This window comes from Zeus faber (assembly GCF_960531495.2).
Source record: "Zeus faber genome assembly, chromosome: 17".
Taxonomy (NCBI): domain Eukaryota; kingdom Metazoa; phylum Chordata; class Actinopteri; order Zeiformes; family Zeidae; genus Zeus; species Zeus faber.
This window is the reverse complement of record NC_137204.1, coordinates 18055320-18081978: the sequence shown is the minus strand read 5'-3', so window position 1 is coordinate 18081978 and position 26659 is coordinate 18055320. Positions and strand designations below refer to the sequence as shown.

Below are 26659 nucleotides of genomic sequence, written 5' to 3'. Positions count from 1 at the left end.
GGAGAAGAAAGGTGTCCGTCGGGCGGCTTTCTTTTTCTTTTTTTCCCCCGACACGGCTACTCCCCTGAAATGTGCGCGCAGTTATGTCATTTTGCATTCATCTAGTATACAAAGGTACAGCCGTCGACTGGTCTGGTCAGCGGGTTTATCTATGGCTCACGTAATTAATAATGTCGCTAACTTACAGACAAAAACGAACTGAAATGTGATCAAAATGGCGATCCGAAACACAACATTTTCCCCGAACATATGTTCTACTGCTTACTTACTAAACACCCGACCGATTCAATCGATCACTCGCACAACGCCGCAGCCGACAGAAAACATTTGCGAAACCGAAGCCGAAACGTTGTAGCCCTGGAGAAGTTGTGAATGGACCCTCTGTCGAGAAAGCGCGGTATTTCAGGGGCGTGCTCATTCCAGGGTATTCGTTCTGTGTTAACATCCACAGAGTCATGCCCCGCTGGACACAGCTCCGGGTGATTCATTATTACCCTCTACTGAGTCATTGCGGCCCAACCATTTAACCAGACTCGCGAGCTTCCTCTCTCTTTCCTCCGTCGAGTTTGAGATTCCTCCATTACGTTGAGATGGAAATGACCACAGCTCTATACACGCTGACTATGTTATTTTGTTTTAAATAACCCCACCCCCCCCAAAAAAAAAAGGCCAGGACTCAGAAATGTCAGATGTTAACTGTAATGACTCCAGGTCAGATGATCATTTTGTTATGATGCCTTCTCGGTAAGACAGAACCAATTCAAAACGTGTGTGGATCGACGAGGGTGTTTGGCATACTCTCTTGGGAAATAAGTACATTTGATACCTTGTGATTGCTGCAGTTCCAGTCCTCTCCCACGAGTATCATCTGGATGGTCTGGAGTCGGTATTTTGTTTGAATGATTATTTATTTTGGTTTTCCTTCCTGATATTCAAATCTCTTCCCGCTGTCGCATGCGCTGCTGGCTGGTTAAACCTGGTGTTGCCAAGGCTAACAAGCTCAACACACACACACACACACACACACACACACACACACACACACACACACACACACCATAAAAAAACCTGGAATGTTTACACCTCATAAATTACCTTTGCATTGGCATATACAGTAACAGCATACGGGGAGTTAAATTCCCAATTGAAGCAATCCGTTATAACCCTATCTAGTTTGCACAGCTGTATGGGGTGGAAGGATAGCATGGTATGGAACACATTAGCGGCACAAATAGATGGCGTGGCAAGGTTATTGAAAATCCGCAGCAGGCAAGCAGGCAGGCTGGCAGCGCAGTACGGATCTGTCATAATGCATAGATACAACAGCAGAGCTCACAGCACTGCAGTCTCCCTTCTCCTCCCCTGCTCTCACTCTCCCTTTTCTCCGCCTTTTTTTTTTTTGCACGTCTGTCGCCGATGCCTTTGTCTGTGGTCCTCTGCTCTGTTACACGCCTCTTTTTTACACCTGTATTTATATCCCCCGCCCCACGCCCCTGTGCCCCAGCTCCTTGTTATTTTTTCCCTCTCCCCTAAACTTTCGCATCTCTCGCTTCTCGTGCGTTGAATTATATTGGTAATGTAATAATGCTCCTGGAAAATACTGAAAAGTTGTCATGGACGAAATCAAATGAAAGTGTTAAAAACACGTTCCTAGCAGACAGTATAGGAAAGAAACTCAGCGGGGAAAAAAAAAAAAGCGGCAAGCTGTCACAATGCGTTGGGCTCGTGATTATCGCAGTAATGGAGGGACAAATGTAGTCTCCTGCTGTCATAATGGGCAGCATGCAGTCATCCATCATTATCCCTATGCTTAGGATGGAGACGGTCAATCACTTTCCACAATAAGTAATCCTCTGGCATGTTTCCCTGTTGATACTGCATCTGCAATACCCCCTCCTTTCACCTGCACTTTACATCCTTTCAAGCGATATCGACGTTTCTTTGCAGCATTTCATTGTGTATGTTCCTCACCTCAACATGCAGTACGTCCATACACTGACACTTACTTTTACCATTAGCTGTATGGGAATCAAAGGTTATCTTCATTGCTTTCACAGACTCAGTCACAATTACATTTGACTTAGATAGGAAGTGGGTCCAAACATCCCATGAAATAAATACAAAAAAATGATAGTACAATGTTGACGATCAATTACTGGGAGTATTTTCACTTGCGTCAGCTGAAAAGCAGCTTCTAGCTCGCCGCTTTGCTTTGATTACACTCTCAACTAAACCTTTTGGCCACCGATGACATCATCTATATTAGCCAATACATTAAAAATGACATACTTTCAACAAAAAGAGAGTAAGATGACCGAAACCATTTTGCCCAGTTGTGCATCTGTTGTTCATTTATACAATCCAGGCTTCAGTAAATGTCCGTATATACCCTTTTTCAGTCATCTCCTTAAATTATTTTCCCCTAAAAGACAAGACAGCCAGTGATGTAAGGTGGATATGACATCCAGATCTGGATCCTGCATATGTTTGTAAGATCAAAAAACATCTAAATACGGATTTAAATATAACCATAGAGATCTAATGAAAAATCAAAGCAAAATCTAATGATGACAAAAATAAGATGCGATTTTTACCTGAAATGGACGGGTCAAATAGGCTCCAAGGGCCACATCTGGCTCCTCGCTAGCGGCAGGCCTGCTGCCCAATCCCACCCCGAGCCTCGGGGCCCAGGTTGGACTCGTGGCAGCACTCCAGACCTCATCAGCAAACTCCACGTTTTTGCCAAGCGTAAAATTGTACTCCAAATTATTTATTATGATTTTTTTTAGATTTTTTTTTTTTATAATCTTATGAAGGGTCATTATAATATTTTGAGCATGAGTCAGCAATAAAGAACCGAGTCACCACAGGTAAAATTCATTCATTTTCCCGCCAGATTTGACATTAAATTTCAGTCTTTAAGGTCTATTTAAATAACAATGAATAGATAATCCGGGTGATGTCGAGGTGTTGATTTATTTTAAGTGGATATATCTTTAGGTCTTTATTTCCTCAGGTAAAGTTTGATCCTGCTATCTTTTTTTTAAGGCCATCCAGGGTGCAACTAACCCATTTAATTAGTGTGCGAGCAGTCGAGCCTCGTGTCTTTAAGGATCCGTGTACCTCTGCAAGGCCTCTCGGCTGATTCCCCACCGTGTTGGTAAATTGATCTGAAAGGGGGGAAAATGTGAGCCAACTGACCTGGGGATCTTGTTCAGTCGGCAGGAGTAGAAGCAGAGAGTTAACTGCAGTACACTGGATATACATTTGACTCTCTGCCGAGCCGAGCCATTGTCAGCTAAGGTTGTTTCGCTGCAACGCGAGGCCTGGTTGTGATACAGTATGTGAGCACAGCATGGCCATGGTGCTCTTTTGCCTTCAAGATGTTGTCATTTATAAACGCCTCGAGCTCGGGTGGTGCCGTACTCTGCTGCTTCTCATGCATCACTTACATAGTTGACATGAATTTGTCCCCCGGGGAGTAATGCGTTGTGTTATCTTGCCTAATCTCGTCATATCTTAACTTATCTTATCTCGTGAAAATTGCTGCAACAAATGACGCAAAAACGAGTATCCTTGACTGTGTAAAAATTTGCATCACATTGTTTGAGTTACATCTGGCATGCCTACAGTTATAACATTAACAATATTGTATGCATGTATTCTATTCTCTGGGATCGCTATCCCCCTTTTCTAAATAATAAATATATAAAATAACAATAATAAAAATCATAATAGTCATCTATCTCTATTAATACCTATTCCTATGGAAGGTTTAGCTGTGACTGTGATATACAGTTGGTTTGACTACTGACAAAATTTACCCATAGTACAGTAAGTTTCTTCGGACAAAAGTGTCTCATCATTGGTAATTGATTTAGGGCGGCATGTCTCGTATGTCAAGAAGACACCAGAGAGTTGTAGGACAGGTATTGACGGGCGGCCTTGGCACGCAGAGCGCGCCGTTGATGTCATCCCGTGACGCTCCCTCTCAGCGGGACGCCGGCTTTCGCTGCCAAGATTTAGACTTATTGGCTCCCGTCCTGTCTCACCTGTCGAGGAATACAGCGGGTGAGATGCCAAACCCTTACTCAGTGCCCCATGGCCTTCCCCGCTGCCCACACACACACACACACACACGCACACACACACACACACACACGCACACACGCACACACGCACACCCCCCCCCACACACACACACACACACACACACACACACACACACACACACCAAGATGTTCAAATAAGATGCATCGAGTTAGGTTTGAGATGTTTTGTGCTTCATCATGTGCGATCAACCTTCCCTCCGTTTGAGCTGCAGGAACACATGTTGTAAATCAAGACAGAAGATGGCTTGACGTCTCCATTTCAGTAAAGGAGAACAAAGTTATAGCACTAATTAAGGCGTGCATGCTTTATTTTCTGCCAAACACCATTAAACAAAAAAAACAAAAAAAAAAATGCAGCAATAGCATGTTTTGTTAGGAGATGCTTTTACCAGAAGCGATGTATACTGAGTAGAAATACAGCTGTAGCTCACGTACTAGGTCCGCCTGTGGGATTGAAACCAGTGGCTGATCAAACCCGAGGACTTTCTGCAGGAATACCCTATCAGGAGCTTACATTCAAGTGGAGCAGCGATTGGCTTCTGGCTGTTTATCACAGTTCCTTCAGATGTTGTGCGTGTGCATGTGTGTGTGTGTGTGTGTGTGTGTGTGTGTGAGAGGGGGTATCTGTCAGTGCCTGCATGCACAGTGTATATTGTTCCCTGAAGTCATGGCCCTGGATAGCTGCAGCCGAGGAAGCCGCAGCAGAGCGGCGAAGCGGGACTTCCTTATTGCGCGTGAGGACGCAGGGGCCTGAACAGCTCCGTCACGTGTCTGGCTTTGTCGTAGTCGGCCCGGTTCTGACGCACCTACAGGAGGGGGAGCTGGTGACTGTCTACGTAAAACTGTTTCGTCACAGCACCGCTGACATGCTTGATTTTCACACTGCGCCGGTGGAGGTCGATTTCATTCATCGAGTTGAACTTCATTCAACCGTCATACTCAGTCTATTTGAATTTTTAATAAGTCATTTTCACTCCATTTAACATGTAGGTTGGGGTAGGTCGAAGCAATTAAAATGCAGAGTGTTCAGTCTCCCCAGATATTATTGTAAAGCGGTTTATTGAATAAAACTTTTTTTTGATTAATTAATACATTTATTTACTTCGTGTTTGTTTGCTTATTTATTTATTTATTTATTTATTTGTTTGTTTGTTTGTTTGTTTGTTTGTTTGTTTGTTTGTTGGTTTGTTTGTTTGTTTATTTATGGTGAGTATGTTTTGTTACATGCAATTTGTAATTAATATTTTCCAAAACACAATCTCTCTCTCTCTCTCTCTCTCTCTCCCTCTCTCTCTCTCTTCCTCTCTCTCTCTCACACAGACACAGCAAGCAAACAAATACACACAGGCAAATAAGCAATTACACTCCGGGCCGTAGCCAGAACAAAGTGAACCGGGGGGCAGCAGTCAGTTTTCACAGGGGGGGCATGGAGGGTGGGAGAGGGGAGGTGGGGGGATTAACTGATGGTTTGGTGATGGGGGTATCAGTCGCTCTGCGAACCCGGCACACGACGGCACAGTTCACAATCCGTGGATCTTCCGTGGCAAGAGCGCCGGAGATGCGCGGATTCAAACACGCTGTACTTTTAGATCAAAGTGTACTTCTCACTTTAAGGTTTATGTGCAGTGACTACATGTATAAAATATTTCAATAGTGAATAGTTTCAATAGAATAAAACGTACTCTCACGCACACAGTTCATTTATTATATGAATTAAATGTGTATATATTTCAAATTTTACTTAAGAAATATTACAATGTAGAAATCATGACAAGTTCATTTAATATATTTTACTCTACCGCAAAGGTGCAGCGGCCCAGAGCTGCGGAGCTGTCCGTGGTTCTATACTATGAGGTTCAATTCCATCTGTGGTTCAATGCCAATTTTGACCATTTTATCGCTATTCCCTATAACTTTTAGTTGGGTTTTTTTTCCTATATCTTTTGAGTTGAATAGGCAGGGCTATTTGTCGCTATATACGGGCTCTGCGGTTCCAAAGGGCCACAGAAACCACCAGGGGGCCCCCAAGCTGCCATTTTAGCCTTTTTTTCCCATGGCGCTCTGTGTTTGACAAGATCTCAGAGTTTAAGCCTCCAGCGAAACCACTACTTCCAGAAGAATCCAGAGGTGTGTAGCGTGTCACGCTAGCTAGCCGGGAAACGGCCGTAACATAGCTCCCAAAGATGGGCAATCGGTTTTGACTAAAGCAAATGGCCATGGCTGCTTCTACGTTTTCCTTTTGACCTCTCACTCTCAAGATATGAAGAGTCTCACGTTTACAGCCAGGGCCGACATGTGTCAGTTACATAGGGTGTGTTGGCTCCGGGATCCTCTTCCGCACTGAGTGAAAAATACGTTATCTTCGCCTTTTTTTCTTTTCCCTATTTCGGCACAATGTGCTACCTAAGTAGTCATGGAATTGTAGAAATTGGGTATGACTGCAAAGCTGAATACAAAGAGCCTGATTGCATTCATGTGTGATGGAGTATGACCTCATAGTAACCATTTCAATGTGAGGACAGCATTTTTTTTTTTTTAACTTGACCCTTCTGTATAAACTGACCTATTGTGACCTCTGGGGTAATCACGGCCTCATCAAACTCTCGACCCAGAATCTAGGCACATAGACAGTTCATAAAATGTATGTAATGTCCAGGAACATTGGAGATAAGTGGGGTTTCTTTTGAGCCATTTTCAGAAAATAATGCTTTTGTCATCCAATCGTCAAAGTCGCACAAATCTCCAATTTTCAAAGGTTATTGATTAGGTGTTTTTCAAGGTCATGAGGTCTCCAGTTAGTCTTTTGGGAGGGGGTTTGGACCCTTTTTCCCCATACTCAAGTGGTCAGAAATGGTTAGAAAGTTTACCAAAGGTGTGTAATTAATGATATCAACCCCCAAATTGGTGCAGCAACTAATCACACATAACTGAGCATGGGAGAGGCCGTCATGAGTATAATGTTAAAAACCCCTTTACCCTAAAATATTAATAATTGTATTAATTTTTAGAAAAGATTGTAAAGCCACATCTCAAACGATTCATTAGGGCCTCAGCTTTCTGATGGTGTAAGGCATCTGTTGCTGACTCCCCCCAAACTCCAACCCATACTCCACCTCACTCGGAGCCCAAGAAAGAGACTTGTGGCTTAAGAGGTTAAGAGTTTCTCGCGGATCCAGGCCCTTTTCCTCTTAAAGTGCACCAGATCGATGCAAGTGAATGTTAAATGCACGCCCCACCGGCCACCTCAGAAGGTTTGGAATCCCCACCACCATAGTTTCACAAAATAGGGGCCCCAAACAACATTTAGCATAGGGCCCCCAGAAATCTAGAGATGGCCCTGTTGATAGGAACTATGGAACCGTTCTTGTCAACGTTTGTGACGGCTTTTTTGTACAATACATTTTTCAAAGTTTCTGCTACCCGTTCCCCTACCTTCGGATGCCGTGACAAAAATAAATAAATAAATAAAAATAATAATTAAAAAAAAAAAAAAAAAAATTATAATAATGTCTAAATATTATAGATATTTATATTATAGAATATTATAGATTTATTATTATTATTATTATTATTATTATTATTATTATTGTTATTATTATTATTATTATTATAAGTTAGTATTATTAATATTAATATAATTAATATTATAGAATATTTTTAGATCACTGGAAAGTCTGGGCGTGATACCCCTTAATGCGCTTCAGGTAAGAATCGCGCAGCGGACAGGATATCGCTCCCTTTCCATTACGAATTTGGGTATGGGTTGGGGGGGCACATGGCGCATCTCGTGCCCCCCCAACCCATACCCAAATTCGTAATGGAAAGGGAGCGATCTCCTGTCCTCCCCGCCCTCAACGACGGGCCTGTTTACACTGCCATCAAGGCAATGAATAACAGGGACGATCCCCCTTTTTCCTCTTTCTCCTCCTACTTTCTGTGTTCCCTCCCTCGCTCGCTGATAAGACACAGCTCCATTTCCATAGTTCAACACACAAAGGACTGCTCTTATCGGGTCCATAGGGTGAACATTGCCGCATCCTTCCCTGCTCTCCCTCTGGACTGCGTGGGAGATATTCCGCCTCGTCCCAACAGGCCTAAACCACTTTTACGTTTTGTCGAGCTGCTCGTCCGTCCTCCCGTTGTTAGTCGATTTGGGTAAATGCAGCTCGAAAATGTAATTGCGTGAGCATATGTTTTAGAGCGCAAAGTTGATTGTCACGTTCATCCGATTTAAGTGGTTAAGATGAAGTGGTTTGAAAACCTCATTCCACATTCTGATTGCAGCGGCAACTCGGGCATCCCACCACCATCTTTGGGACACTTTGCTCATTGAGTGGTTGAGCCTTTGCCGGAAAGAAAGACAGTACGTATGTTGAATAACCTGTGATTTTACTTATAGATGATGCACATTCACTAACTGAGCTAGACCCTACTAGGATGTTCCTTGGCGTGGCACCTGTACGTCAGCTAATAAGTAGATCTGTTCAGATTGGTTTTGAGAGGCAGCAAAATTATTTGTAATTGAACAAAAGTGGAAATGGGCGTAACAATCCTTTTTTTGTTATTATTACGCTTCTAATTTTTAGGATATTAAAGTGTTAATATGCTGTATGTTTTTCAATAAACTATGAGAATAATTATGAACACTTAAATGTTATAATGGTTTATGGTTTTCATAAACCCAGCAATAAACATGTATAACCCTTAAACATCATTGAAAAGAAAATCATTTTAAAACTTATATTCAGCTCCTTATCCACACTCAACCCAATTGACTAAACTCTAAACTAGTATTAATTGGAGGACACTGAACAGACAGAATATAAACAAACAAAAAAATCATTGCAAATAAAACCTTTTTCTGAAGTACCTTACGCCAAGAACTAAAACCCCTTCCAAGTCCATCTTCCTGAGGCAGGGGCGTGAGAACTTCAGAAACAGGGTAAGCACTGGGGATTTCCGCAGTCGACCTGGTGTGTGGTGAGTTCTTCCCCAAAAACAAATACATTTGGAAATATTCGTACGATATAAATATTCGTAGAAACTCACTATTTGTGCTTTGCCCAATACCGGATCCGGATCACACCCCTCCGCAGGCATGTGTGTCTTTGTGGAAGTGTGGCTCTTCAGCCTTTGCTCCATACAGTACGGTGGCAGCTGCATTAGCAACATGATCCCTTACTGTGTTACAATGGGATCAATTAGGGCTTAGGTCCTGGAGACACTGATGGAGCTCCTGATACCTCACTTGCCTGTCAATGGAAGAAGGCAGATGAAGCTAAGTATCAGCAAAGTGCTTAGTCACTCATGCTGTATATGCACAGTCACCATGGATTATAAGGATGGGTTTGTTTGCAAAGGAGAGAATAAAACAAGGATTGAGGTAAATAATATTAATGAGCTTTATTTTTATAGCACCTTTCATACACAACATGTAACTCAAAGTGCGTCACATTAATAGAAGGCCATCAAATAACAGTAAAGAGTCAAAACAAGCTAAATGCATTTAATAGAAATGAATATATATTATACAGATTTTCAGAGTTTCAATTCAGACCTTGAAGGGTCATGATCATTCCTCAGTGAATTATTTTTTATCATTACCGCATAAAGAAGACAAAAGCCACAAAAAAACAAAAGACACACTTGGTGTAAGTCCCTCAAAAAAGATTTTCACTTTCTTATCCATATGGATATTATTTAATCCAGAACAGGTCAGGTGTAGTTTACTTATTATATCCGAGAATTTTTAAAATGTATTTTTTTTTTTATAATTGCAAAACCCAAACCAAATAACCCTCTCATTCATTAGTTTTACTGCAGCCTTTGTAAAACTGCGGTCGTCCACAAAGTGTGCAGGAGAATGTGATGTAACCGCGGTGGAAAGTGGCTCTGGGCATCCGTTTATCGCTGGTGGTTTCTCCTCTGAAGAGTATTCTCCTGATGGATGGTGTGTGCTGTACAGTGAACAGACAGACAGATATAGAATTGGGAGGGGGGCTTAGGTGATAAGTACAGAGATTAGGCTAATCAGAGTTATTTCTGTTTGTGTGTGTGTGTGTGTGTGCGTGTGTGTGCGTGTGCGTGCGTGCGTGCGTGCGTGCGTGCGTGCGCGTGCGCACGTGTGTGTTAGGAGACGGAGGGAAGGTTGTAGATTCACTTTGAGATGGTTTTAAGTGGTTGTAGAAGCTTTAAATAAATGACTTATTTACTCCCGAGTATGAGTGACTCTAATCGTACATCGTACCGGGTCGCATCACACGACCGCTTCTTATTTGTCATCTTGGGATGAAGGGAGTAATAACGTAATGGCATCCCGTAATGATGCGGCGCACCAATTAATTCTTGACTAACTAGTGAGGCATTAAGGCTTCCTCCGGTTTGTCATCCCCACAGTTAATGTGCTGGTTAATAGATTTCGCGGAACACCCGACACGCACACATACAGTGTGTGAATAGGACAATTGCTCTGCACTAGCCGTTAGTTTAGTTTCGTCAAATCCATGTTGTTGTTGTCTGTAAGGTATTATATGACCACGCTGGCATTACGCTGCGGTGTTGCACTACAGGCTTGCTGGCACCCTGGTAAAATATTCATATGAATGTTCGTGCATTACTACATCACAGTGTAGGTTTCCCCCTCGTACCCTTTGTGAAGCTGTCGTGTCACGAGTCGCGCTCCCAGTAACTCACTGAGGGAACGCGGCATGTGGTCTCTGAGCTCTGCGGTCAGCGACCAGTCTGTCTCGAGAAAAAAAACAAACAAAAAAAAAAAAAAAAAACCCAGCTTACTGTTATATAATGGACAGAATCTTGTGCCAAACCACACTGCAAAGCGCCTTGTCAGTCTGCAGCTATAGGCGGATCGGTATATGGCCATAATACTAGTCATCATTTAGATCGAGATGATGTTTCGTAATTCCATTCCCGCAATTCCCCGTGTTATGTAATATTAGGAGGGCTGTCTCCCGGGTGTAAACCCCGCTGGGAAGGGTCTGGTCCGTCCTGTCGGTGTTTGCGTGGACACAGCAGGTCACCCTGTGCAATCCAGTCAAATCCCTCCTGCCCTCACGTAGGCACTGATCTTCCACGAGTGACTTCTTAGCATACATAATGCAAGCCAAAATGTTCCACTTCCTCCTATCTATCTGTCTGTCTGTCTGTCTGTCTGTCTGTCTGTCTGTCTGTCTGTCTGTCTGTCTGTCTGTCTGTCTGTCTGTCTGTCTGTCTGTCTGTCTGTCTGTCTGTCTGTCTGTCTGTCAATGACATGATTCCATCACACCCGTTTATAATGTCGTCATTGTATGAAGAAAATAATTTTCCCTACGCATGTTGTCCCGTGGAAATGACATGCCCACACGCACATCCAAACAACACCAGAAAATAGGGGGGTTTTGAAACATAACCATCATGATGGTCAATGGCTTATGGTCTGGGTGATCAAGCAGCTTACAAATCCATGATATGTCACGTCCTCTGTTCTCCTTTAAATATTTTACATATGGTAATTTTTTTGCCTGCTATAATTAGCAATGTTCAATAGGCTCTCGGGCCTGTTTCTGGGTTGTGGTGGCAGGCAGCGCTGTCTGCTGTAAATGTAGCGTGGATTAGGCCTCTCCCTGCCCTCACTCTCAACTCCTCCAGTATTACCTCTTCCCCCTGGACTCAGCCCTTGGTGGAAGGCAGAGAGCATTGATTTACTGGAACTCCTGCAATAATGTTGTTGTCGAACTAGAGTGCTTAGATTGGCTTCCTTAATCAGACGGAGGAATACAATGGGTCACGGTAGGGGGAGAGCGGATGTCGACAGCGTTTAAACGTCAGTGAGATTTCTAACCAATTTTCCTCCTCATGTCCATGTCCACTGGCACCGTTATGTGTTGAATGTGTCATCGGCGTACAGCATGCGGTGCCCTCTGACTAAGCAAGGTCCGCCCTACTGTGTACGTCCACTATCACTATTCTTTTCTATCGAGGTTCTTATTGTTTTTTCGTCTTCCAGTTTTTTGGTACATTCGTGTGATATGGTGAATTGGTTCTATATATATTACAAGGCCGAGTATTACTGAAATAGCGCATTTAGTCAACATTACTTGCAGTGGAACCAAACCAGTAATCACTTCCACATGGCCACATGGGGCCAATTTAATTATTCTGAAAATATAGGTTTTACCGTTTTTTCGCAATTTATTTTTTACTTCACCTTTACCTAAGAAATCGGAGATACAATTTTGACTCATTATGGCAATTGTCACTACTTACATTTTTCATATTTAGTTTATGATAATCTTCTGTTTGTACAAAATTATCACCCATTGGGTCTAAAAACCCTTCAATTCCCCCCCCTTTTTTTCCCTCCGTGCTCAGGTTACGAGCACAAAACAGCACAAATCCTGACACTTGACAGTGCGATCATCATCTTAAACCTTGAATGAATTGTTCCGTAAGCACGCCCATATATTGTGGCGTTTCGATCCCCCTTAGTATAACGGAAAAGAAAGAATGAATGTTAAAATGCTTCCTTTGTGAACTCTTAACTTGCACAAGTGCATTTGAGTTACACTTACTTTCCCAGTAGAGGAGGTTTACAGATTTTACGTCATGAGGCTCAGCGTTTCGGGCTGCCGCCGCACGTCGATCTATTGTAAAATACACAATAGCACTTCCCTCTTCTTTGGTGTGCAAGAGTGTTTGGAATTAGCCCTGCGTCTAGTGCCAGACAAATTAAGGAACTGTTTTTTTTTTGTTTTTGTTTTTTTAAAACAAGGCACATAATACGCAGTGGGGAGGATTTAATGAATGTGGCACAACCCTCTCTCTTGCCAACTTTATGTGTATTTTTAATATACCTCTATCTCGGTCGGGGTTGCGGAGCCCCTGCGTCTATCTTCACAGTAGCCAGCGGGTCTAACCAAGACGACATCGCGGCTGCGAGGGATCCTGCCGGCGATGCTGCAGCTACGGCTGCTCAGAATGGAAGTGCACAGATTAAGGCAGAGCAGAAGTGTTGAGGTTATCGCGATCACAGGACCAAAATAGATGCAGAGCGAGTGAGAAAGCACGCGGGGGAGTGAGAGAACGTTCAGGGGAATGGTGGTCCAGTGTACTGTTTCCAGTGCGGAGGGAGTAGACGGGACTGAGGGCAGATGGAGGAGAGAGGGGGGAAAAAAAACAAAAACGTGAGGGATGGGTGGAGGCCTCTCCATTCAAAACAATGATCGATGGATAGGGTTTTTTTTAGGAAGAGAATACTGTTTTGTAACCCAAGGTGCCGTTTCTTTTTATTTTGTCTTGCGCTCGTAGCGGTGTTCGGGTTACAAGATGTGTCCCAGACAAGGGTGTCCACACTACATCATCATGCCAAAAGTAAAGAAAAAAATGAAACTCATGCTGCTCCATAACAAAGAAAGGTTTGCTGTGCGCTCTCTTCTTTTGTGCTGACAGAAGCTAAAAAAAAGGACATTACGCAGAATTTGGAGGAGTGAATACTATGTGATAGACTCTTGTTTTGTCTGGCTCTATATATAGTATATCTATACTAGCTTCTGTACAGGGAACTAGGTCCAGTTATAAGCTGTTCATTTCACCTCAAAAGTCACACATTTCAAGTTCAATACAAATTCCAAATTCAATTTTATTTTTGATTCCGTATGCATAGAATATTTTATACCGTATGAACTTTTATAAATATGAACTTATTTTGTTTGAAGGGTGGCATTCAATTAATGAAATATATTAAGTCACAGGGAGGAAGCTCTGTGTCGTCCGCCACCAGTCGATAGAGCGCTATCTCTTTCAGCTGCTTTGTCTTCTCTCTCACTAGTCACATTTTAGTGCAGCAAGTTAAAGTACCCTGAGATATGAAAGTAGAATATGATTTCAAGTCTGTCGCGATACATTTTCCAATTGCACTGATAGCAGCTGCACAAAGCAGAAGTGGCAGGAAATTGACTATGAAATGCAGCAATTTGTGGGGTTGAAACATGAATATAGCGCCAGAGGAAAAATTGCTGAAACAACGTTTAGTGTGTCATGCAAACCTCACTGGAAAAGCCCAAATATTGAAAAACGGTATCAAGGTAAGCAAGTTTTTCGGTCAAGTTCTTTTGTCATCTGGACCTCTAGTTCCCTTGTTGCTTCCACTGATGCTTACTTATCGCTGCCTCCTCCCGGTCCCGCTGATGCCTTCCCTGGTCCAATAGTGAGCCCAAAATTTGGATGAGCTCAAAGAGAGAGAGAGAGAGAAAGTCAAAGAGAGAGGGAGAATGATTGATAGTCTTAAATTTATTTTTGTATTAAATGCAAAATTGTTACCTCCCTATCCTATAAATACATCACTCCTTGTTTTCTCCTTGTGCCAACGACTCATCGATCGGCTCTTAATTAAGTCTCTGGCTACAATTACTTTGTGGTCTCATTAACTTGATGCTCTGCTTTTATCTCAGGATGGAAGGTTTGTTCGCCGGGACTGAAGCGCTGGCATGTGATAATGCACCCTGCTCTGATGTGAAGGAATAAAGTGTCATATATGTTATTCCACTGAGGGGCGAAGTTATAAAGAACGGAATGCGGCCGCTAATAGCGCCATGAGTTGTGCGTCAACTGCGCCCGCCATCTGCGCCGTCTTAGCGTTCTGTTCACTAAAAGATCTTGCGCTAATGATACCACAGCGCAAACACGGCCATAAAGTTCTGCTGATGAGTGCAATTTGCCCTTGTTTTGCGCCCGATTGCGGATCCATGCTGATGCGCAGATTTAAACACGCTTTGCTTTTAGATTAAAATGTACTTAATACTTGTAGGTTAAAGTGCAGTGACTACATGTGTAAAATATTTACATAGGATGAGTAAATCCATAATAAAATGCAATCTTCCCACACAGCTCATTCATGACATGAATTAAATATGTATATATTAACATTTTTAATGAAGAAATTCTAGTTCTCACTAAATCTTAATATTATATGTATATGGCATAATATATAATATATATTATATTATATTATAATATTATATATTATATTATATATTAATATATATATATTATATATAATATCAAGATAATAACCTTATAATAGTCTTAATAAAATTAAGATAATAAATAAATACCCCTGTGTTTCGAGAATAACATATTATGTTATTCTCGAAACACGGGGGTATTTATTCATAATTTTTTTGCATGGCCCTGATATCTTTATATTATATTATTATTTTTATCTTGTTATTAAATCTGTATGTAATAACCTTATTTTTCATTTGTTCTTTTCCCGTATAAAAACGTGTTTGAGCGGAGCTGTCCATGGTCCTGACGTTCGTGGTTTAATGCCAAGTTTGACCACTTTATCGCTATTCCCTATAACTTTCTGTTGTTTTCACAATGTCTTTTGAGTTAAATAGGAATTATGGATTTGTTTTGGTCAACGCGGGTGATGCATTTATTGTACAATAAATTATTCAAAGATTCAATCTGAGTGCGTTTTGAAAAAAAACACCACGGACTCCTGCCCATTCTGCGGCCTCCAGACGCTGTGACGGTAATGAATATTATAATAATAAAGTCAAAATATAATTTACACATCACTGGGAAGTCTGGGCGTGACACCCCTTACTAATGCGCTTCAATTGCACCAGCTCTGTGAAGACGGTGCTCTGGTTGTTGTTTTTTGATCACCACGCACAGTTACCACCAGCTCTCTCCAGACACTAATAATTTCACTCTAACTGCGTGTGGCTGTTTGCGCCGGTGTTTGTGAATTGGACGTTTTTTGCAACAAGGCTCAATTTTTTAGAAAGGGGCCAATTTCACACCAAGTGTATGCATGATACCTCATTCAAATAAGCATAAATAGCACCGGTGCACTGAGACGCTATTTGCGTGGCAGCGCAGTGACGGGTGCATTTCACGGGGCGATGCCTGCGTTTTGTGTTATTTGCGCAGGTTTAGCAGCCGCACAAGACGCGCAATCCTTTTTCTGAGTTCGCCCCTGAGAGTTTTGCATTGGATCTGTTTACCGGCCAAAGTTTGCCTTGTGGTGTTGGCTGTGAAAAGAAAAACATCTTGTTCTGTGTCAACAGATGACATTTTCGTCTCTTTTCTCTTCTTTTTACCTCCAGTCTAGTCAAGATCCAAAATCCCAAATCATATTTTATGCAGTGTATGCAGTCTGTGTCGTGATGCTTTGATGTTATGTCACATCCCATTATGTGTGTGGACGACTGTTGTTAGTGAATAGTGTTGATAAATTGTTCCTTCGTCAACATTAACAAGCTCTAACTAAGCTCGGTTTTTGGTCTCTCTTGTTATTATATTATTTTAATTGAAATTAAATATTTTTCCAGGAATATTGCCTTTTGTTCATAATTTCATCAGAATGCATTTGTACCCTATCTTATTAAAATGGATGCAATGACTTTAAACACATGGCAAAAAAATAAGACTAAAAATAAGTTAAATTCCCATTACACGATAATATGATTTTCAAAATCCTAGTTTAACTGTAATTTTGTGATTAAGAACAACCAACGAGGTCCAAAAGGAGATTTACAAGACGATGTTAAGCAGGAGAGTTTCCAGATTTTCCTGGAAGCAGTTTTGTCATCCTTCAATGTAATAGCCAGCGGTGGATTTAATCCCCTCAAATTAGTCCCTTGCTAATCCTAGCTAACCTTAAACAGAGGTCACTCATTGCCATGTCCGATTTGAAGATGCATAAATGACGCTTTCTAATTGTGTGGCCGCAGCCCACAGCTGGACTATGAGTAATTCCTCTGCATGCAATTTCCTTTGCACGTCTGATTTCAAAAAAGTCAACCTATAGTACGTACATGACATTTTGCAAAGTAGCCCTGAAGGTACAAAAAGGTTAAAGCAGAGTTCAACACAATATGAAAATACATCGGGGTTTATATTCAGGGGGACTAAGACGGGGGGAGACTGCGGTTTCTTCCCCTATTATTCGTGTGTAAGACTTAAGGAGTTGGCACTGAGATTATAATAACCCTTCATTTACTTATTCTGTACAATGGTTGATATTTAAAATAAGTCAAGTAAAACTTCAAAGGTGAATGCTCAATCTACCAAAAATTGATTGTACCGTCCTGGGCCGTGTGTCACTTGTGCATAGATGTTTGGTCAGCTGCTGTGATCTTATGTGTGAGAGTTTATCTCTACGTAATACTTCAGGCTGGTAGAGGACAGCGGAGACTTTTTAAAAAATATATATTTTCATATCGCGCTCACATCACGTTCCGACGTTTAGTCCTTGTGTATGCGCCTAACGTGCAGTGACCCTTCTCGTTTCCCCAACGCGCCCACCCCTCAAACCCCCCCCCCCCCCCCCCCCCGTAAGCCCTGAAATTCGCTCCGTCGACACGTTCGATCTTTCGTTCCTTACGGTGCAGTTGAATGGAGGTGAGCGGGCCGAACGTGAGTGAATGCGGCGCCGGCTTGGCGTGATCGGCGTGTGACCTTGGGCCCCTATCACACCCCTTATTGGCTGCGAGACGCCACTGTATGAGAGGATTTTCCCGACCTATGGGCCGTCCGGTCAAATTCAAGCTGGAGGCACTTAATTCTAAGCCCGTATTCTGCCGCTGCCAGCCAAGAGTATTTGCGGTGCTTTTGGCTTGCTGTCAACGCTACCTACCGCCTACTAGCGCACTGTTTGTAAAAAAGCATCGCGCTGTAAAGGCCTTCTGATCCCCGTGGTGGATACAGGCCGACAACAATGAGATATTTTCAGTAATTAACACAGCTTACAAGGTTCCGCTTTGCCAATTTAATGCCACACGCGCACGCATGCACGCACACACACACACACACACACACACACATGCCCGTTCTATGGTTATCAAATCCAAACTACTTTGTTCCTCGTCTCCTGTTTTGTCTCTACTACTGTGCTTTTCCATGTAACCTAAACCTCTCTATTAGAAAAAGGGGAAAACCAGCACTGACATATACTGGAGTTGTTTTATTACTTTCAGAATGATGCTGCAGATGCCACATGGTGACCTTGGGGCATTGTTCTTTGTAAACAATGACTATGTCTCAGTTATTTTTTTCCAGTACTGCGTATTTCTGCAGCTGGTAGTGTCTTTCATATAATGTGCGTCATTTGATGGCAATACCTGCTTTGTTCCCGACTTACTTTATCCAGTGAAGTCGGATTTTTAGCAATCGTTAAGCATTGTGAAGAATAAAAAGCAAAATACCATTATTTAAAAAATAAATCAATAAATAAATAAATAAATAAATAAAAAACACCCTCAACCGGGTTGAGAGTTTTGAAGGTCTTGATGCATTTTCAGACCTGCCAACCTGTGCGCATTTAGTGAACCGGCTACAAAATTCTTGGTCAAAATACACAGGTAACGAAATGCCAGCTTTTTGCCAGCAATTATTTGGTATTTAAACTACATCCATGGGATTGGACCAGATGCTACGACCTGTGGTTCTGTACCCAACGTCCACTGATACTCAGCGCACTTTTTTATCCACTGACGCTGCATTGCTGAGGAAAAATGAGAAGTGGGGGAGGAATAATCACAAAAATGCGACCGTAATATTGACAATATGTGATGTCGGCAATGGAGATGCACCGATCAATCGTCCGGTTTTTACCTTGATCGGCCATGACGGGTGACCAGCCGATCAGATATATTTTCAGATTCTGTCCCGGTCAAATAAACACACGCCCGATACTGTGCTCATGTACTCCTAAAAATACTCAGATACTCAAAGCCGACACGAACGTGATGTAACGTAGTTGGGTGGTTGACACTCAAAAAAGAGCGAAAGAAAGAAAATCTGCTGTTTGGAAGTACTTCAGGGTAAACAAATATTGGATAAATAATTAATTCTATCGCCTGACAATATTCCAAAACTGTGCAGATTGTGTATTATCGTATTCATCGCTGTCACCGCAGCGTCTGCTCTGCTTCCTAGTGTACGAGCTCCAATCATGATGAAAAGTTTGACTCTTTTTCTTTGGAGACTCGGTTCTGGGCGAGTCACTCAGTAAAACGAGTCGTTCCATTTGATTTGGTTGGATTAATGCACGGTGAGTTCCAGTGATCGAGAGTGAGAAGAGTCGCTCATTTATTATTATTACTTTTTGTTGCAATGATTGCAATTTATTTTTGAATGGCAAGTACCATATAAGTATAATAGAAATGTATATATCTGCACTTAAAAATGAAAGAGACTTTCATTAGACGTTTGAACTGGACACAGTTCCATGTTAGTTATGTTGTGTCCAGGTACAGGTTGTTGTTGTTCTATTATTGTTCCAAAGTGAATAATGAACAATAATAAACAGTGTCAAAATCTGCAATCTCACGATTGTGGCAGCTAAAAAATTGATGCAGTAGTCTGTATGTGCAGCTGTCCTATCACGTCAGCCTGATCAGATCAGGCAATGTATTTGTCAGCAGATATACCCAATGAGACCAAATGATAAGAAGATTTGATTTCTCCGATCACGGATATAAACCCAAAATGATCGGGCGACAATGTTAAACTTATTTAATAGTCAGTGTTTTATTATGAACACACAGCTGAATGAAAATCGGAATCGACCGAAATTGGAATCGGCAGGTCAAGCTCAAAAAAATCGGAAAATGGGCCAAGAATGTCGCAGACGGCGCATCTCTAGTTGGTAAACATGTTGAGTAACTTTACAAGATGATGCATTTCAATGGATAAATTCTAATGAGATAAATGTGTATATAGAGTTACCCGTAGCAGCTCACATGTGATTAGCCTCATTACGAGACGGCTACGGTGTGAATAACTGATGAAGGGATTTAGCTGCAGTAACTCAAACACCACGGAGACTCCCTGGTACATTATTGTCCTCCAAATATTTTTTCCCCATGTTGGCAGGTCTGCATTTTATTACACCACACCACTTACAAAAACACACTGCGATGTGTAAAGCCAGCCTTACTTTACAACAACTTTGCTCAGTTCTGCCACTGGGTCAGCACCTCCTGAGGCCTTCCAGTGCGTTAATACTCAATGTATTTGAACGTATCTGCAATATAAACGAAAGGCTGGAAAGGAATAAAAAGGAAAGCAGAAAGGAATACGAAGCAGCTACGCTCCGTGCATGAAGATTCGCACGGAGGTAAATGACTGGCGCATGATAGAGCATGAACATGTTGAACATGAACAATGTCCGGGTAATTTCAGGGTTGCAGTGCAGAACTAAAGGCAACAGTAGATGATACATTAAGGTTACACATGAATTTTCAAATAAGAAGAATTTTTTGATGATTACAGAAGCATAATACGTCATTATGGCTCGACAATATATATATATATATATATATATATATATATATATATATATATGTATATATATATATAATATGAATTTTAGAATGAAATAAATACATTAATCACATATTTTGCATATATATATATATATTTCTACAGTATATCTCAATAAATGCCATTCTATGTTCTCTACCTGTGCAAGGTACAGAACATAACCATTTTTTTTGCCACATCTCCCCGTCACTTTTGATTCTACTGTCATGATGCCTTGAAAATCTTCCTCTGCATATTTTTCTGTTGTTTGCACTCTCTCTGGCACATTTTCTCATATTACACTTTCTTTTATCCCCCTGGGGCAATTCCATCGCACGTGTAGGTAGACACATTCCGAGACACATGCTCAAGCAGATAATCAAACAAATGTGAGCGCGCAGACGCGCGCCCGCACACACACGCACGCACACACACACACACACACACACACACACACGCACACACACACGTACACACACACGCGCACACACACACGCACGCGCGCGTGCGCACACACACACACACACACACACACACACACATACGCACACGCACACGCACACGCACACACACACATACACACACGCACACGCCTCAGACCATCTGGCTTCTCCAGCGTTTTTGCTTAGCCAGCATCCCAAGGAGACAGCAATGACTCTTTTCGACATTTTTTGTTCCAGTTTAACCATCTTACCCATTTTTATTTTTTCTTTCAAGTTCATTGTCATTGGTTATAATGCATTTCTCACTTTCATGGTTGAAGATGAACAGTACCAAAAATATCCTAAACTAATATCTATATTTATAGAAAGAGAGGGGGGATTTTTATAATCTTCCTTAAAATCTGCCCCAACTGGGCTCAAAACAAACCTAATAGTTGGGTGAGTACTCATTTTCATTTAACTACTTTTGTAAAATTAACCTTTAATGTTAGCACGTTGTGCCCTGGCATAAAGGCCAACTAATGCTGGGGTCACGCCGCCGGGCGACGGGGCTGCAACGCGAAGCCGAGCAGCTCTCGTCTCGTCGCTGTACGTTCACACCGCCGGCGACTGGGCCTCTGTGCCTCTGGCGTCAGTGGGCGTGTCGGCTCAAAATCCACTGGCTGTAGTGTGCGTGCCAAACATTTCAAACCCCTCTCCTTTTCCATATTTAATATACATTATACAGATAGATGGAAAAAGGGCTGTCCCTTTAAAAAAAAAGAATTATCCTTGTCGAAGAATCATAAAATGACGTGTTCCTTAATTCAGCGGTCCGAGCGTCCATTTTCCAAGGACCAGCGCTATTGAGAGCGTTATCGTCCCTCCCATTGGCTGTCGTCCGGCGCTCGGCGCTGCTCACTTGCATAAAGTTGAAACCTGCTCGACTTCCCGTGTCGCCGCCAAGCCGCGAGCTCGTCGCCGGTCGTGCAAATGCATCGCAGCCCGTCGCTTTGTGGCGCCACGTCGCCCGGCGGTGTGACCGCACCGTCACATACGATTGAATTCCCAAATTAGTACAGAAGGGAACTCGTGAAGAAAGCCAAAGCCATTACCTCAAAAGATAGATAACAATTATCTGAATTCCGCATACGAAAAATGACCACCGATGCCTGGGACATTTACAATAGGCTTTAAAAAGAATGGCCATTGCAGTTGGTTTATAACCCGAAACCTGAAAATCACTTCTAAATTCTCCTTTTCTTCATTAGAGAAGAAAAAAAAAAAAAGATGATGGAATAACCGACCAGGAATGAAGTAATGGGTTTCTCTTGAGAATTAAAGGCTCTGAATTAGCTGGAGACATGGCCAGGCATAAGACCAATCTCTTTGACAAGATCCAATTTCATTGAAGGCTCTCTCCTCATGGCTGCCATAGTTACTCACCCGGCCAACGGCTTTCTATTCTTGAAACATCCCACTCCGATTTAAAAGCCTTATCGCAGTTTGATTTGAAAGACTTGCTCGTGGTTGAAGCAAGTTCTTATTTTGACACCCTTATTGGCTGACTCTTTAAACGGCCTGCGGGGGCCCGTTCCGTCAGTACTTGTCGGAACAACACTCACACTGTTTATTTGGAGTGACGGTGAGGTGGTAGGTGTATGGTGGGGGTTTTTTTTTGTTTTTTTTTTTCTCAACAGGTCAATTTGTTTTGGAGAGCAGCCGTTATAAACTATGAATGGCTCAACATCTGTGAATGCAAAGACAAACGCGCACGCACGCGCACACACGCGCACACACACACACACACACCGTCTGGCAGCAAGCTAAATTCTCTGGTGGCCGAACAGGCGCACCATGTCCTCTACTTCAAAGGTGATTTTGCAGTTTTCTGTGGCTGTTGGCGAGACATTACCTTTAATGGGGAAAAAGGCTGTGCCATTGTTTCAAACTCAAATCCCTCTGGGGAAAAAGAATAAAAAATAACATCACAACTGCGAGACGCCCTCGCGGTGGAACATAATAATGTGATATACGTAGATAGTATATCATCCAAATGTGGACGGATCCCACACTGTGTCGTCTTCTCCCTGGAATAACGTGTCACATCGCAAGACACGTAACTAACAGTGGTTTTTAAAACGGCAATATCTAGTCTCAAAATCAGCTTGCGGTTTATTGTAAAGCAAAAGCCATGTTCTTGAATAGTGAAGCATCAATACACGGTTTTGCTCACTTCAATGAAACACCAAGAGCCAATTTTACATAAAAAAAGGAGGGAGGGTGGGACGGTCGGGTGTTGACAATTGTCTTGATGTTTGTATTTTAAGCTTTTTGTTTTATTATGTTTAAATGAGAAATGTAACTTGTTTATAAGTCATGTTCATTATAATTGTCTGATTGACTCTAAAATATACACATGAACGTCAATTATTATCAAAATCAAAAAAAATAAAATAATACTGAAAGGGAATTAAATATGTTGATTATGTGTCTAGTCTTGGCTGAGGTAAAAGAAAAAGTCTGATCCGGTTCAAGTTTGGTCTCGAGTGTTAGTTTGTTTTCTGCTATGAAAAAAAAAAAAAAAAAAAGTGCTAGACTCAGCACGGGTGTTAAGAATTCCTTCGGTTTTATAGAGAGCCGGGTATTTTTTATTTATTTATTTATTGTTATACATATTTTGAGAACAGAGAGTGTGTGTGTGTGTGTGTGTGTGTGTGTGTGTGTGTGTGTGTGAGCTTTTGAGAGCTTTACTGTCAGAAGAGAAGATCCCCCAAAGTTGCGAGGTCTCAAACAGAGAAAGCTTTGCGTCGACTTTTGGGAGGTCCGGGAACACCAGAAGAACAGCAACGAACAGAAATCCAGGCACGCACGGATGTCTTGTGTATTTTGGGATTGCAAATGTGTAGCACTTACACTTTTTAACTCAGCCGTCAAGCATAACTCTATGATATCCAGTACAGTGTGAATGCCAGACGCATCGGCGTTTTCACTCAACAGGAACAAACCTAAACCATCCATCTACTTATGGTTGGACAACCTGACATTGAACCTGTCTGGTTTCCCGTCCCGGCTGCTGGTGGCAAACCCGAGGTTGAACTGTTTTTTTTTTAAGCATAGCCAGCGAAATTTAACATAAGCTAACCGATGAATACAAAATGAAGGCGAGGCTTTTCACCGGTACTCCACGTGTTATCGGCCCAAGCTAAGCAAATATTTAAATCCCGTCGTCGCTGACGCCGCTGTTCCGCGGGACCCTACGGTGCATCCCGGTGCCGCCTTCTGTTCGCCTCCGAAAACCTTGTCCTCCCGCTGAAACGGAAATCAATCACCGCGCGATGTGGATGAGTTTGAAAGGGTCTGGGGAACTTTGATCTTTGGACTCGCAGCGTTCTTGCGTTGGTTGGTAGGTAGTTGATCGACGCTGTTGGCGCTCAGTGCAACCAAGCTTTATAGACGGATGCGGGGGCTTGTCCATCTTTATTTATGGGTCGCCACTCGACATTCACAGACAACCACACTAACAAATGGGTAAAAGCATCATTTTTCTTCCTTGGAAGTAATGGAGAATGTTAACCTTTCATTCTGAGAGTTTTGGGGGTCGCTGTATAAAAACAGTGCAGCTTGTCGGAAACGTTTAACAAAACCACATTTTCGTGGATGGGTTGGAATGGGCAAAGCTTGCCAGATAACTAACTAACTCTCACTCTCTCTCTCTCTCTCTCTCTCTCTCTCTCTCTCTTTTTAATTCGGACAGATCTTCCATATGACCTATGACCTTGCCAGTGCTGTGGTAAGAATATTTAATTTGATTGGAATGATGCTGCTTCTATGTCACTGGGATGGATGTCTCCAGTTTCTGGTGCCTCTCCTTCAAGATTTCCCCCCGGACTGCTGGGTATCCCTAAATGGTATGGTTGTAAGTATTAAATACTTTTCTCCTTTTGTTTGTTATTTTGTTGAATTTCACAAGTAGAACCACCGATCGCACCATCGGTGTTCTGTCTCAAGATCAGGCGGGCTCCTTAACGTTAGGCTTGTATTTCTGTGTTCGTTGAGAAACCAAGTGAGGTGACGATTTTAACTGTGCAAATCAGCTACCGAGAAAAAAACAAAACGACTTTTAGAAAACTACTAAGGTATAAGGGGTTAAAGGTCCTAATGAGCTCAGTGGAGAATCTAGCTGCGTTGATCTCCTGTCTTCTGTTATCAAGGGGTGTCAATTCCGCTGTTCCGACAGCGGTTACAGTAGGAATGGGCAGACTCGGGACGCATAATATGAGAAACCCTTGAGACCTGGTAGCTGTGCCGTGGCTACCGGCTCCGCTGCAAAGAACAATGGAGCAACACAGCTGGAGTTTGAAAAACCTGACCTTTGATTATAGGGGGTAGGGGTTGGCAGTTCCGTGCGCTGCCCTTGACGTGGCGTGTACAGACATCCAGCGTGCGTGCCTTTGGGGCATACAGAGCTGCCTTTCGATTCGTGTGTCTGAAAGCGTGCACACGCAGTGTAGTTGAGTGTCACCCTACATAATTCGTTCATAAAAGAAGACAAGAAAGTAGAACCCAGGTATTTTCTCAATAGGGGAACAGTAAGGGCCCCGTGACTGAGGAGTACAGAGTACATCGCCTATACCACGAGGGGGAGGTTCAGAGGAATCAATGCAATGAAAAGTGCTCAGCTGGCTACTCCCTACATTTCACCAGAGTGGAGAAAATGACAAATGGCTACGAGTATTAACCATATCCTTTCATAGCCAATAAGCATGCCCTTGCATCATGTTGACTTTCAAAAAGTTCCATAGCACACTAAGTGAGGCCATTTTAGTATATGTTGCAAAAGAAGATTTTTTTGTTTTGTTTTGTTTAAGATTTTTGCGATAGGATATCTTGTTCTTTCAGGAGAATATTTTTTATGTACAGCAAACACTGGTCTAGTCGGAGATCGTCCTCACCCATAAAGTAAAGCGATTTTTCATCCCATTTTTTCTGCAATAACAGTCTCTAGTAGCCATGCACAGCATCAGCTCAGGGGCAGAGCACTGGCGGCCCAAATGACAGCCTTTACTTCACTCTGATTTGATGATGGCAAAGTGCACCAATCAAGCCCAAATCCAACTGACATCATATTCACTCTTTTCTTTTCTTTTTTTTTTCTTCTTTTTGTTCATGCAGCTACAGTCTGTTTCCACATCTACGTACTTAACATTGGTTTCAAAGGGGATTTACAAATTTAATTAGCATTGTCACTTTTTCCCTGCAGTTTCCTAATTATTAACAATGCTTAGGTAGAGCCAAACCATCGATCTCATTTTGTTTCCAAATACAAATATATTAGATAGCAAGAAATGACTCTATGCCCAGTCCCCTCCCGGGCAGGGTCATTCCTGCTGTGGCAAAACTATCATCAAAGGAGTTGGTTTCTTTGCAGAAAAGCGATAAAGAAGCTAATGAACAAAACACACATTGGAATTGTTTTCAAACCTACTGTACGGTGAATCCGATTTTAAATTCATTCTCTGACCTATCTACCGGTGGTAAAACCTCCATTAAAGATTTTTACACTGAACCCCAAGTCTATTATTACAGAATGAACACATCTCAGTTATTAGGGCCAGGGGTGTTGAACCTGCGATGCATTGTCTGTTTGCAAGCGCAACTTGTAAGGCTATGCAACAGGCTTCTGTCACAATTATCCTGTTAAATCTTAATTACAGGGTCAGTTTAATTACGTGCATATAATTACAATAAATTTAACACATTTGTAGTCCACCAATATCTTGGTAATCCTGTTATCAACAACACGGATCA

The 26659-nt window shown here is 42.2% G+C and overlaps 1 protein-coding gene across 1 annotated transcript in view; it reads left to right on the top strand.

The window, feature by feature from the left end:
- Nucleotides 1-26659, top strand: part of hcn1 (hyperpolarization activated cyclic nucleotide-gated potassium channel 1) — a gene marked incomplete at both ends in the record, with an annotated part of 64833 nt that overhangs the window by 8063 nt on the left and 30111 nt on the right. The window contains one exon of the mRNA XM_080018365.1: nt 24606-24767. Within this exon, the coding sequence (XP_079874491.1) occupies nt 24606-24767 (162 nt within the window). The remainder of the gene's footprint in view (nt 1-24605; nt 24768-26659) is intronic.